Source organism: Anolis carolinensis, chromosome 2, assembly GCF_035594765.1.
Source record: "Anolis carolinensis isolate JA03-04 chromosome 2, rAnoCar3.1.pri, whole genome shotgun sequence".
Lineage (NCBI taxonomy): Eukaryota > Metazoa > Chordata > Lepidosauria > Squamata > Dactyloidae > Anolis > Anolis carolinensis.
This window is the reverse complement of record NC_085842.1, coordinates 183567118-183579820: the sequence shown is the minus strand read 5'-3', so window position 1 is coordinate 183579820 and position 12703 is coordinate 183567118. Positions and strand designations below refer to the sequence as shown.

Genomic DNA, 12703 nt, shown 5'->3' with positions numbered 1-12703 from the left:
ATGGGTTATAAACAACAATATCAACAATAACAACAACAGCATACCATATTTCTTCAGTTGTAAAACTTTGTCAATTGTAGGATGCATCCTAATTTCACTACCACTACCACTATCAAAATAAATACATAAGATGTTTATATAGGAAAAGAAGTGTGTCTTGGAACTGAAGTTGTTGTTGTTGTTGTTGTTGTTGTTGTTGCTATTTTGTTACCCAACTCTTTTCACATCTCAAGGCAAGACCCAACTCAGTTAAAATACGTCATCATAAAATACATGGGGCCGCAGGGGCGCAATGGGTTAAATCCTTGTGACAGCTCAACTGCTGACCTGAAGGTTGGGTTGCTGACCTGAAGGTTGCCAGTTTGAATTCGCGAGATGGGTGAACTCCTGTCTGTCAGGGACATGAGAGAAGCCTTCCAGCAACACATCCAAGCATCCCCTTGGCTACGTCTTCTTAGACAGCCAATTCTTTCACACCAGAAACGATTTGCAGTACGTTCTCATGTCGTTTCTGACATGATAAAAATAATAAAATACATTATAAAATACATATACAGTAGAGTCTCACTTATCCAACACTCACTTCAGTCTACCTTTGAAGGTGAAGTGGCCCATCCTTTGTTCAGCAAGTACAGAAGACTCCCACTTATCCAACACTCACTTATCCAACATTCTGGATTATCCAACGCATTTTTGTAATCAATGTTTTCAATACATCGTGATATTTTGGTGCTAAATTCGTAAATACAGTAATTACTGCATAGCATTACTGCATATTGAACTACTTTTTCTGTCAAATTTGTTGTATAACATGATGTTTTGGTGCTTAATTTGTAAAATCATAACTTAATTCGATGTTTAATGGTCTTTTCCTTAATCCCTCCTTATTATCCAACATATTCGCTTATCCAACGTTGTGCTGGCCCGTTTATGTTGGATAAGCGAGACTCTACTGTATGTAGAAAAACACTTCTACATATTAAAGTGCACAGAACAAAGATTAAAATCCAAAGTCATAGGATGCTAACTATCAAATCCATAGTTTAAAATTGACTGTGATGGTGTCATCCTGAAATGGAGAGAAATGCTGTGCTGGACAAGCGACAACTGCTCTCCTCTGAATGCAACCTCCTGCAATAGCTTTTCTCTCCTGCAAGAATTACAGGCTGTTGAAGAGTTTAGGGTTATATTCATACATTTTTAGTGCACATATAATTTAATCAGACATTGTCGAAAATTTAGAATGTGTCCAGATGTGGAGATTTGCTCAAGGCTAAAGGGAACTCTTCTTCTTCATTGGTCCAGGAAGTAAGCTAGCTGATTCAGTTGCTGCCCACAAAAGGGCATCGCTTCAGTGATGCCTATTAAGTGCACCATTGAAGCCTTTCCCTTTTGACTGACAAGGGAGCAAAGCATCCTGGGTCTGGTTTACTGCCTCGAACACTTTGCTACTGATAGGAAAAGGGTTGCAATCTTGGTAAGTAATTGTACTTAGATTGTATTTCCTGCACTTTGCTTAATTTTTCAAACTTGGAATGAATGGCAAAGCTCTTGTGCTCTTTTCTGAATCCACATTTTCCCTGCAGCTGCCCTTCAAAGAAGTGACATTATATTTCCTTTCCCTTTATTTTTATTTTTTTACACAGCTGCTGGGAGTAGAGGGAGCGATCAGAGAACTAGGAAGGTTTGGCACCATGTAGGAAGTGGCGCAGATATATTTCTAGCAGGGCAGAGAAGGGGAGCAGATTTACTTATGGAACAGAGAACGCTTTCCTCTGGGCACAGCTAAATAGGACGTTTTGCAAACTCAGTGATTTTTTTCAACACATGTACAGACCACTTGTACATATGTTTCATACGATGTGCCTTGCTTTGTGAGTAGGGGGTGGCTGCAAGGGGTTTGTGATGTCAGCATCCATTGTGCCAACCCCCCCCCCCCTTAGCTTTCAGTTTAAAGATACAGAGATAAATACACCGGAGATGGGGGTAAGTAAACACGGATTTGGCAGCATGAGTGCTGCAAATCACAAAGGCTCCCGAGAAGAGTGGGTTGCAGAAGAGAAGTACTGAAAGGGAATGTAGAAACAGGCAGAAGGACCAGAGGTAGGAATGCAAAAGATAGGAACAAGATAGAGGAAGTGTGGAAATAAATGTCAGAGAAAAATACAGGTGCCAAGAAGGGAAGAATGATATTTTGGGGGGGGAGGGGTGCAAAGAAGGGACTTGTCCCCAGCTATGGACCCACTTTATGGTCCCTTATCTTGTGCATGTCTCAGCATCTGTTGGGTTTTTTCAAGAGCGCTGCTTTACAAACTGTGGGTCCTCATCCCAAAAGAGGCTCCTTTAACTCAGATATTATCAGTACCAATATGATGGACTTTATAACCATAACCACAATATCATAACCTGTATCTATTTACCTGTAAAATTTGATGTAAATCAGAGTATTCAGTGCTTCAATCTTTTATCCAAGTCTGAGTTCTAGGATTCAGCTATAAAGCATGAACATATATAACTCAGTGTTGGAGCCCTCGGTGGCCTAGGGGATAAAAGCCTTGTGACTTGAAGGTTGGGTTGCTGACCTGAAGGCTGCCAGGTTCAAATCCCACCCGGCGAGAGCGCGGATGAGCTCTTTCTATCAGCTCCAGCTTCATGCGGGGGCATGAATCATAGAATCATAGAATAGTAGAGTTGGAAGAGACCTCATGGGCCATCTAGTCCAACCCCGCGCTAAGAAGCAGGAAATCGCATTCAAAGCACCCCCGACAGATGGCCATCCAGCCTCTGCTTAAAAGCTTCCAAAGAAGGAGCCTCCACCACAGTCCGGGGGAGAGAGTTCCACTGCCGAACAGCCCTCACAGTGAGGAAGTTCTTCCTGATGTTCAGGTGGAATCTCCTTTCCTGTAGTTTGAAGCCATTGTTCCGTGTCCTAGTCTTCAGGGCAGCAGAAAATAAGCTTGCTCCCTCCTCCCTATGACTTCCCCTCACGTATTTGTACATGGCTATCATGTCTCCTCTCAGCCTTCTCTTCTGCAGGCTAAACATGCCCAGCTCTTTAAGCCTCTCCTCATAGGGCTTGTTCTCCAGACCCTTAATTGTCAGAACCCTGCTACTAGAGCCTGGATGTGGCTCTGAGTTTCAGGGTCACTGACATTGATAAGACACCTGCGTCCCAGGACTCGGAGGAGAAACGGCTGATGGACTTGGCGGGGAATTTGCGCGGGGTTTTACTGAGCGGGAAGAGACTGTTCAAATGAGGGGGAGGGTATATAAAGGAGGGTTGGCCGGAGCCTCCCATTCTTGGCTTTTCTGATGTTCATGTTTCCTACAGTAAAAGTTCCTGGTGATACCACAGAGAGTCTCGTGTGTTCATTCAGGAGCGGCTGTGGTGAGCTGACACTAAGCCAAGAATACGGACACCATCCCGCTGTAGCGGTGAGGTGTAACATGCAAGTGGAGGATGAAGAGCTCTTGGGCGCCGGAGGAGGAAGGTCGGAAAGGGCCACTCCCGAGACGGACGCTGAGTTCCACCAGCTGGCGGCCCTGGCGTCATCCACCGCTTATGCCCAGCCAAATGGGGTAACCCAGAGGCGCGGAGTGGTGCGGGGAGATAGCACCGGAGGAGAGGAAGGTTCACCTTCCCCAGGCCCGCAAAAGATGGTGTTTCTGGAGGAGAGGATGTCGGCGATGGAGACCACCCTGGCAGTGATGTCGAGGGCGATGGAGCGCCTGGCGGTTTTGGCGGAGCCGGAGCGAGGAAGGGAACTCCGGGCTAGCTCAATGTGGGACGTGAGCATGGGAAGCAGCCAGGGCTTTGCAGACCTCCCAGCACCGAAGGGAAGGGAAATGCGAAAGGAGCCCGGTGCCCGGCCCAAGATCCAAACGAGCCTGACGCGGGTGGAGGAGAGTGACGACGAAGGGGAAAAGCCTCCGAGAATCCCGGCTACGCTCCCAACTGAGACCCTGGTGCCCCTGGCGAATGCCGGGCGTGGCACAGGACAAAGGGAAGCAGCAGCGGGGCCCACTGGCCCGCAAGGGGGCTTGCGACGGGCGGAGAATTGGGGATTGCCACCACAGGGACCCCTACCGAGACGAGAGGAACTAAGGATCGAGTTTGGGGGAGAGTCCTCTGAACTGGATTTTTTCCTGACCACGGTGAGGGGCTATATGGAGGACAATGCCCACACTTTTAGAACGGAATCCAGCCGGGTACGGGCCATTGGTGCAGTGTTGAAGAGGGGAGCGGCCAGCTGGTACGTTCAACTACACGCGCGGCGCGACCCATGTCTGGGGTCACTCCGACGCTTTATGGGGGCCCTGGAGACCCGTTTCCGAGATCCACTGGAGCAGATCCGGGCGAGGGAGGAGTTGAAGACCGTCTCCCAGGGGCAGAGGTCGGTATCTGAGTATGCGGAGGAGTTCCAATGCCTCGCTGAAAAGGTGCCGGAATGGTCTGCAGTGACAAAGATAGAACTCTTCAAAGAGGGGCTCAGGCGGGAGATCCTCTCCTGGGCGGTGCATCGTGATGAGCCTGACACACTGCGCGGATGGATTCAGCTGGCGGGGCGCATCGAGACATCGCTGGCCCAGGCGAGGAGGCACCGAGGAGGGCTACAGCAGCGGCCGCAGATGAAAGAGGGGAGCCGGAAGGAGGGATCAACCCCAGCCGGGAGGAGAACGGAGCCGACAGGGAACGTGAGCACCAGCAGGAGGGGCTGCTTCGTGTGCGGCCGTTTGGGCCACAGGGCTGCCGAGTGCTGGCAGAGAAAAGGGGAAGGCGGAGGCCCGCCCAAACCAAGAGCCGTGGCAGGGAAACGCGCCGAGGAAGAACCACCGATGAGGCACCACTCGGGGGGGTTGGTAAGTCAGGACAAAGCCATGATAGTGGTCCCCATTCAGCTGGAAAGTGGCAGCAAACAAGCAACCTGCAAAGCATTTGTGGATTGTGGATGTTCCAGGAACATCATCTCCCCTGAATTAGCCGAGGGATTGGGATGCGAAAGAACGAACCTAGAATCCCCAATAGCTTTTTCGCAGTTGGACGGATCCACAGCATCGGGATCATTAGCTAAGTACAGTGCCGAAGATGTAAAGTGTAAGATAGGGAGTTGGGAAGGAAAGGTGTCATTTGTGATATCACAAATAGCCAGCTATAATGTTATACTAGGCATGCCATGGCTGGGGCAGGCCAACCCGCAAATCAACTGGGAGGATAAGAGCATGATCTTCAGGATGAAGTTGGAAGGAGGGAGCCAGGAAGTGGAAAGGGAGCCGGGGAAAAGGGGGGAGGAAGACTCTATCAGGATAGCAGAACTGGCAGATAAATTACCCCCAGAGTATCGGGATTTTGTGGACGTATTTGATGAGAAGGAAGCAGACAGTTTCCCACCGAAGCGGAGAGTTGAAGTGAAGATAGAGCTAGTCCCAGGAGCAGAGCTTCCTAAGGCAAAAATATACCCAATGTCGGCTAGGGAAAAGGAGGAACTGAGAAAATACATTGATAAAAACCTAGCGAGGGGTTTCATAGAGCCTTCAAATTCCCCTCTAGGGGCGCCTGTGTTGTTCAGGCGCAAAAAGGACCAAACGCTGAGGCTCTGCATTGACTACAGGGGCCTGAATGCAATCAGTTCTGGAAATAAATACCCCCTACCTTTAGTGAAGGACTTGATCGCCCAGTTATCGGAGGGACAGATATTCACTAAATTGGACTTAATTGAAGCGTACCATAAATTGCAGATTAAACCAGAGGACAGGTGGAAGACGGCCTTCTCCTGTGCATTCGGATTATTCAATTATCGTGTGCTCCCTTTCGGTTTGTGCGGCGGAGGCGCCGCGTTCATGCAATTAATCAACGAAGTGTTGCATCCATTGTTGTACAAGGGAGTCTTTGTTTTTTTAGATGACATATTGTTAGTATCTCGGACAAAGGAGCAACACATAGAACTAGTCAGGGAAGTCCTGCAAAAGTTGAGAGAAGCAAAACTGTATGCGAAGCTTGCCAAGTGCGAGTTCAATAAAGACCAGATAGACTTTCTGGGGTATAGGATTTCCTCCCAGGGAGTGGCGATGGACCCTGCGAAGGTAGAAGACGTGAGGGGGTGGGAAGCCCCCAAAACACGGAAGCAGCTGCAATCCTTCCTAGGGTTCGCAAACTTCTATAGAACATTTATCAAGGACTTTGCGCGCCTCACTTTGCCATTAACGGATTTGTTAAAGACTAAAGGTAGGGGAGAAACAGCCAAAGTGAAGGCCCCAGGGGCCAAACTGACCTGGACAATAGAATGCCAGGAAGCTTTCGAAGCCCTTAAAAAGCGTTTTACTGAGGAGCCTGTCCTACAGCACCCTGATATGTCTAAAGCCTTTGTATTACATTGCGATGCGTCAGACCGGGCATATGGGGCAGTTCTGCTACAGAAAGACGAGGGGGGGAACCTGAAGCCATGTGGCTATCTGTCAAAAAAGTTTAGCGATACAGAAAAAAACTGGCCGATTTGGGAGAGAGAAGCCTTAGCGATTCTAAAAGCACTAGAGTGCTGGAGACACTTTCTGGAAGGAAGTGGAACACCGTTTGAGGTGTGGACTGACCATAGAAATTTACAGTATCTAAGATCCCCTCGTAAACTATCAGCGAAGCAAATTAGATGGGCCCAATATTTCAGCCGTTTTGATTTCAGACTCAGATTCTTCCAGGGGAAACATAATATACTCGCTGACGCTCTCTCTCGGATGCCTCAGCACGGGGGAGGAATTCAGGAATCTGAAGGGAGTATTTTTCTTGATAAGCAATGGGGCCTGGCAGTACTAACTCGAGCACAAGCGGCCAAAGAAAACAAACGTACTGCCATTTCCACGGGGGGAGGAGAAATATGGGAGGAAGAGTTGAAGCGAGCGTATGGAATGGACAAATGGTTACAAACAAACAAAGAAAAGGGAGAATTGTGTGGGGATTTGGTGTTTGTAAATAAGAAATTGTATATTCCTGAATGTTTAAGACGAGAAATGTTAAGGAAGTACCATGATAACAAGGGTGCGGGTCATCTAGGCCCCACCAGGACTATTAAACTGTTGGCCAAACAATGCTGGTGGCCCGGAATGAGGAAAGACGCCAGGGGATACGTCACGCAGTGTGAATTATGTGCAGAGGGAAAAACACCACCGGGGAAGCCCCAGGGGCTATTGCAGAAGGTGGTGGAGCCCATGAGGCCATGGGAATGCGTAGCCATGGATTTTGTAGGCGAACTACCCCCCAGCAGAGGCCACAGATACATTTGGACAATATTGGACCTATTCTCAAAACAGGCACACTTTGTGGCTCTGCCAAAACTCCCTTCAGCTGAAAAACTTGCTGATTTGTATGTGAAGCATGTATATCGCCTACATGGGTGTCCCGACAAGATAATTAGTGACCGGGGAGTCCAATTTACTGCAAAATTTTGGGGAAAATTCTTACAGCTGTTAGGAGCAGAAAGGAACCTGAGCTCGGCCTTTCATCCCGCGACCAACGGGGGGGTCGAACGTACCCAACAGACACTGTGCCAATTCTTAAGGATGTACACCAATTATAGACAGGATGATTGGGCGGACCTTCTTCCGTTTGCTGAGATGGCTTTTAACGGGGCCGTACATTCGGCCACAGGTCGTGCCCCATTCGAAATAGTATACGGACAGGAGGTGGCACCTTTCCCCAGGCTACCCGAGTGGAAGGAAGGGGAGGGCCAGACCGACGAGGAATGGCCGGCCAAAATCAAGCAAGGGTGGCAAACCGTGGTAGAGGCATTGCGGGAAACACAAAAGAAGTACAAGCTCTTTGCGGATCGTAGGCGCCGAGAGGGGGACAAATTGGGCGAAGGAGATCTGGTTTGGCTGAGCACAAAAAACCTGAAATTGGGGTTCCCATCCAAGAAATTGGCTCCACGCTATATAGGGCCATTCAGGGTAGCAAAAAGAATAAACGAAGTGACCTATGAGCTGAGGCTACCAAAGGACCTAGGAAAGGTACACCCGGTATTCCATTGCAGCCTGTTAAAAAAGTATAAAGGAACTCTGGACAGCGGAGAACAATAGTTGTGTTTAATCTTTTCCTTCCAGGACGAAGGGGAGGAGGACGCCATGTCAGAACCCTGCTACTAGAGCCTGGATGTGGCTCTGAGTTTCAGGGTCACTGACATTGATAAGACACCTGCGTCCCAGGACTCGGAGGAGAAACGGCTGATGGACTTGGCGGGGAATTTGCGCGGGGTTTTACTGAGCGGGAAGAGACTGTTCAAATGAGGGGGAGGGTATATAAAGGAGGGTTGGCCGGAGCCTCCCATTCTTGGCTTTTCTGATGTTCATGTTTCCTACAGTAAAAGTTCCTGGTGATACCACAGAGAGTCTCGTGTGTTCATTCAGGAGCGGCTGTGGTGAGCTGACACTTAATCATTTTAGTCGCCCTCCTCTGGACGCTTTCCAGCTTGTCAACATCTCCCTGGTGTTGAGAAGAGAAGCCTCCCACAAGGATGGTAAAACATCAAAACATCCGGGCGTCCCCTGGGCAACGTCCTTGCAGACGGCCAATTCTCTCACTCCAGAATCAACTCAGGTTGCTCCTGACACAAAAAAAACCCTCAGTGTTGAGGTCTGCCAATTTTTGTTTCACCTCGTGACTGTTTTAGCACTTAGGTAAAGATAAAGACTTCCCCTGATGTTAAGTCGAGTTGTGTCCGATTCTGGGGGTTGGTACTCATCTCCATTTCTAAGCCAAAGATACCTCCAAGGTCACGTGGCTGGCATGACTGCATGGAGCGCCGTTATCTTCCCATCGGAGCAGTACCTATTGATCTACATACATTTGCATTTTTCTAACTGCTAAGTTGGCAAAAGCTGGACCTAACAGCGGGAGCTCACTCTGCTCCCCTGGATTCAAACCTCCGACCTTTCAGTCAGCTCAGTTGTTTAACCCACTGCGCACCGGGGGCCTGTTTTAGCACTTACATTAATAATAATTTATTTTTTATTTTGTGTCAAAAGCATTGCATAATAAATAAGTTTAAAACTGATAATATAAAGGGATCACAAGCAGCTAAATAGTTTTAGACCAAAAACAGGCAACAGCGACTGCATTGTCTGTAGCTTTAAACAGTTCTTCCTCCGTCCATGAGGCAGGGCATTGTGGGCAAGCATACAATTGGGGAGTTGTTTGTTCTGCTCCGCAATCGCACAAGGTGGAGGATTCTTCTAGGTAGGGCCATTTTGTCTTTTGATTTGCCCACTACACTTCTGAGTATGTTCAGGGTTTTCCAAGTTGCCTATTCTTGGTTTGCTCCTGGAGGAAGACCCTCCTTGGGGGTCCATCCAGTTGGAATTGTGCATGAGGCAGGGCGTTGTGGGCAAGCATATAAATGCTGAGTTGTTTGTTCTGCTCCACAGTTGCACATTGCTTAACATTAATTATTATTATTATTATTATTATTATTATTATTATTATTGTTATTATTATTATTACATGTCTCTCTTTACAGCTTGAGGTTGGAATACAATATCAATAAAACAATAGATGCGAAATGCAGAAAAGCATCTTCTTCCATGTTTAGTGGACCTGTATGGTGGCAAAAAAGTTTTGGAACAAAGTGACTAAAGAAATCAACAAAATGATTAAGAAAACCCCAGAAATGTGCTTATTGGGCTTGTTTCAGAAGAGAATTGGCAAAAACAATGTTGAAATTTGTTAATATAGTTGTGTGGCAGCGAGCATCGTTATAGCAAAATCTTGGAAGAGGGGGAAAGAACTAGTTATTAAGGATTGGAGAAGAAAAGTAGTTGAGTCTATCCAAATGGCCATGATCTCCAATAGCATTAGAGGAAACAAAAGAGAATTCATTAGAAAATGGAGACTGGCCTTTGGGTATTATAAAAAGAAGACAAAAATAGATTTTGAAATAGCCGAACGGGGAATTTATTCATGTAAGATGAGGATGGATTTTTGTGAGATGCTAGTACCATATGGTGTGGTATTGGAAGTCACAGGTGGGAATGGGGAGGTGGTGGGACAGGGGAAATAATACTTGTATTTTGATTATTGGATCTTGAAGATTGTATGTTGTTGTTTTTTTCTCATATATCACAGTAAACATTTATACAAAAAATAAAGCAAGAGGTAAAACATTATTAAAAACATCTACAACAAGATACAGAGTTAAATTACAGGTTAAAATCCACTGATAAATGCAGTTAAATTGACTGGATAGACCTGCCTGAAGAGATGGTCATTCTACAGTCTTAGAATGGTTAAGAAGCCCTGCATTAGGGGGAAGGGGGAATTTATTGTGCAATGTTTATAATGTAGCATATATATATCTGGGGAATAAAAATTCCTCAGGCCGAAATGGGTCCCTAGTGGAAAAGTTTAAGTAGCCCTGCCCCAGAATGAAGAGGGAAAGTAAAGCTGGTGTATTTTCCCCTCCCCAGTGCCTGCTCTTTTGTGGGAGAAGCCTAGGACTCGGTCTGGGAAGGGATTTCCCATTCCAAATGACTTCCTTATAAAAGCTTCCCAGGAACTCCTTCAGAGCCCCACAGCTCAACTCGTGAATCCTGCTGACGAAGTGGTCGTGGCTTTGGGCTCCCTCCAAATAGAGGACAGCCTTGCGGAGGAAGGAGACATGGCTTCCAGCTCTCTCTCACCTGATTCCAATTCAGTAAGTGAAGAGGCTCAGCCAAAAGTTGCGAGCTCCTTGGAAGAGACTGAGCCGACCGATGAGAGCCAGAGAGAAGGCATGTCAACGGGGAGCTCCTCTGTCGAAGTGGAGTCTTCGGACAAAGAGGCAGAAGTAAGTGTCATGCTGGCTTGTCTAATCTATCTCTTTTCTCAATGAACGTGCGTCTGTGGTGCACCAGCCATATTGTGTATATTTTGTTTGATTGTTATCTGTATGCCAAGATGAGATCCCAATATTTATAACTGTTTTTGGGTAGAACAATGGTTCCCAACTTGTGGTCCATGGACCACCAGTGGTCCCCAAGAACTAAAATATAGTCTGCAGCATCACCATTACTACACCATTGCAACGAGAGTGACTGGCCTTGCGAAACCCTCTTATTGTGCCGAGGCAACAGAGATGTCAGTAGGGGAGAGGCTGACTAGCCACGAAAGGAACAACAACAAGCTTCCTGACTACTACTTCTCCTCCTCCCTCCCCCTGAGTAGAGCCTTTCCAAGTGGTGCCTGGAAGTGGGGTACCTCAGTGTTTTCGTTTTTGGTGTGTTCGTTTTTAGGCCTATTCCTGGGGTTATTTGGGGTGCTGATTCAGAAATTGCATTGGATAAACCACATCAGCTCTAAATCGTTAAATACAGTAGAGTCTCACTTATCCAACACTTGCTTATCCAACGTTCTGGATAACGCATTTTTGTAGTCAATGTTTTCAATACATCGTGATATTTTGGTGCTAAATTCGTAAATACAGTAATTACTACATAGCATTACTACGTATTGAACTACTTTTTCTGCCAAATTTGTTGTTAAACATGATGTTTTGGTGCTTAATTTGTAAAATCATAACCTAATTTGATGTGTAATAGGCTTTTCCTTAATCCCTCCTTATTATCCAACATATTTATTTATTTATTTACAATATTTATATTCCGCCCTTCTCACCCCGAAGGGGACTCAGGGCGGATCACATTACACATATAAGGCAAACATTCAATGCCTTAACATAGAACAAAGACAAGACAAACACGGGGCTCCGAGCTGACTTCGAACTCATGACCTCTTGGTCAGAGTGATTTGTTGCAGCTGGCTGCAGCTGATTGCTCAACAGCCTGCGCCACAGCCTGGCTATTCACTTATCCAACGTTCTGCCGGCCCGTTTATGTTGGATGAGTGAGACTCTACTGTATAGTTTTCTGAGGGTGAGCAGATGGTGAATGTTCTGTATCAGAAACTAGAGCTAATGTTGTCTATCCCATGCAGTTTTCTGAATCAGCATCCCAGATAACCAAACCAAATCTAAAGTTGACCAAAAACTGATTCGTAACCCTTTTGGTACTAATGTTGGAGAGTAGTCCCTGGTCAAAGTGGTCTCTGGTCAAAATAAGGTTGGGAACCACTATCGTTAGAACAACCAACTGGGATCCAGTTGCCAAGCTGTCCTATTTTCTTTCTGGGGGGAATCTATGCTTAGTCAAATTAATCATAAAAGCTGCCCACCTGGGAAATCTCTTTATCTCACAAAATGGGGACCCTTGTCATGGCAATGAGCTTATTTAAATTCTTTTACACTCGTCACTCCCCCTGCTTTCATTTTAGAATTTAATCCTATTTTATCAAAATTATTATTTAATCACATTTTATTGTGTTTAAATTAATTTTAGCCCCTTCCAAACAGCTGTATAAAATCCACATTGAAGTAGATTATATGGCATTGTGGATTATCTGCCTTGATAATCTGGGTTATATGGCTATGTGGAAAGGCCCTTAGTTATCTCCTCACCGAGGAGCCTGTCACTAAAAGAAACCCAACAACATATTTGTGTTGTCATGATCTTCTCTTTCTTCCCAAATCCAGTATAAGGATGTGAAGGCCCTGGAGAACTGACACACATACAACCTCATATATTTTTTTTTACATTAAAAAATGAAAATATGGGAAAAGGGGACAGGATGAATTTTGGAATATTTTCCTCTATAACAATTAGGAAAAATCTAGAGTAAGATGTTCATATA

General features: G+C 46.1%; 2 protein-coding genes across 4 annotated transcripts in view; both read left to right on the top strand.

Annotated features, from left to right (window-relative positions):
- hdac6 (histone deacetylase 6) overlaps window positions 1-12703 on the top strand; it is an 83382-nt gene that overhangs the window by 62427 nt on the left and 8252 nt on the right. For all 3 annotated transcript variants that reach the window (XM_062971268.1, XM_062971269.1, XM_062971270.1), the window contains one exon: window positions 10447-10805. In XM_062971268.1, coding sequence (XP_062827338.1) covers window positions 10447-10805 — 359 coding nt within the window. The remainder of the gene's footprint in view (window positions 1-10446; window positions 10806-12703) is intronic.
- LOC134296397 (uncharacterized) lies at window positions 3086-8363 on the top strand. Its single transcript, XM_062971271.1, has 2 exons — window positions 3086-4860; window positions 8089-8363. Exons 1-2 carry the CDS (start codon window positions 3313-3315, stop codon window positions 8128-8130), a joined length of 1590 nt encoding a protein of 529 aa, XP_062827341.1. The 5' UTR covers window positions 3086-3312; the 3' UTR covers window positions 8131-8363.